This window comes from Rhodamnia argentea, chromosome 9 (genome assembly GCF_020921035.1).
Source record: "Rhodamnia argentea isolate NSW1041297 chromosome 9, ASM2092103v1, whole genome shotgun sequence".
In the NCBI taxonomy this organism is placed as follows: Eukaryota; Viridiplantae; Streptophyta; class Magnoliopsida; order Myrtales; family Myrtaceae; genus Rhodamnia; species Rhodamnia argentea.
In genome coordinates, this window is record NC_063158.1 from 21,874,240 (window position 1) to 21,875,332 (window position 1,093).

The 1,093-nt window shown below is 41.0% G+C and overlaps 1 protein-coding gene across 1 annotated transcript; it reads right to left on the bottom strand.

Annotated features, from left to right (window-relative positions):
• Positions 1-378: 378 nt before the first annotated feature.
• Positions 379-715, bottom strand: LOC115729321. The gene has a single exon (XM_030659848.2). It carries the CDS (start codon positions 713-715, stop codon positions 455-457), a length of 261 nt encoding a protein of 86 aa, XP_030515708.2. The 3' UTR covers positions 379-454.
• Between the last annotated feature and the right edge of the window lie 378 nt (positions 716-1,093).

Sequence of the window (1,093 nt, forward strand, 5' to 3'; positions counted from 1 at the left end):
TCATATACTGAATCACATGGGTTTTGCAGTCGCTGGCTGAGGAAGAAGATGAAGTGGGGAAAAAATAAAAAAATAAGAAGAAAAGGAAAAATTGAAAACAAAAATAATTTTTTTTAAAAAAATATTAAAATATTATGTCCCCAATGGTCAAGCGCCCACGTCAACGCCGACAGGTCAAATTTGGTCGGATAGACTGAATTGGCAGCAAAAGGTTTAGGATTTAATCAGCAAAACAAAAATAAATTTAGGACTACATTGGCACAATTACAATAGATTTATGACTTTTTTGGTAATTTTCCCTTCATCCATGTCTCCATATGGTATCTCTATATTTTCAAAGCTAATCCATGCGGGTGCAGTTTATTTTTAAACTTGTGGTTCAGCACATTAACAGCTGAAGTTGTTGAGACACCATTAAAGACATGATATGGAAATAGAGGATCTTCGATCCATTCTAGGAAGATGTTGGAGGTGCATAGTGATGTTGATGGTCGGGTCCTTCCGGCACAGTCCTTTCCGGGTCCATCAATGCCCTTCTCTCGCTTGGCTTCACGTTGCGAAACCCTAATTTGCGAAACAAGGACTGGCTATCAATCCTCTCCTCCGCGGCCTTTCTGCCAGGAGACAATGTTATCCGTTGAAGACCGCTCGCATGCGCCGAGACAACGAGCAGGATCAAAGAAGCAGCTCGCATTGTTGCTAGTAAATTCGCCATTCTCTCACGGAATTGGAACGAGGTCGAACGTCGGTAACAAGAAAAACACTATAGTACTGAAGGATTAAGCTAGGAAGACAAGCCGATGACTGATTCACGTAAAATTGCCGGTATATATAGGGAACGTGTGAGAGAAGACCCCATAAGAGAGTTTTAATTATGCCTGAAGATGGGACAAGCTCTTTGTGTCGTTTCTCTAATATGGATTCAGATGGTTTTTATGTGACGGTTGTCGTCAACTTAATTCTGTTGTCTTCTCCTTGTTGCTGAAGTGTTGGAGCATGTCTTTCTCTATTCATTGCAGTAATTCTCGTGGTGTCTGTCTAGTCACGATTGAATTTGATGCTATTGATTGCGATCGAATCTCAGCCGACCCTA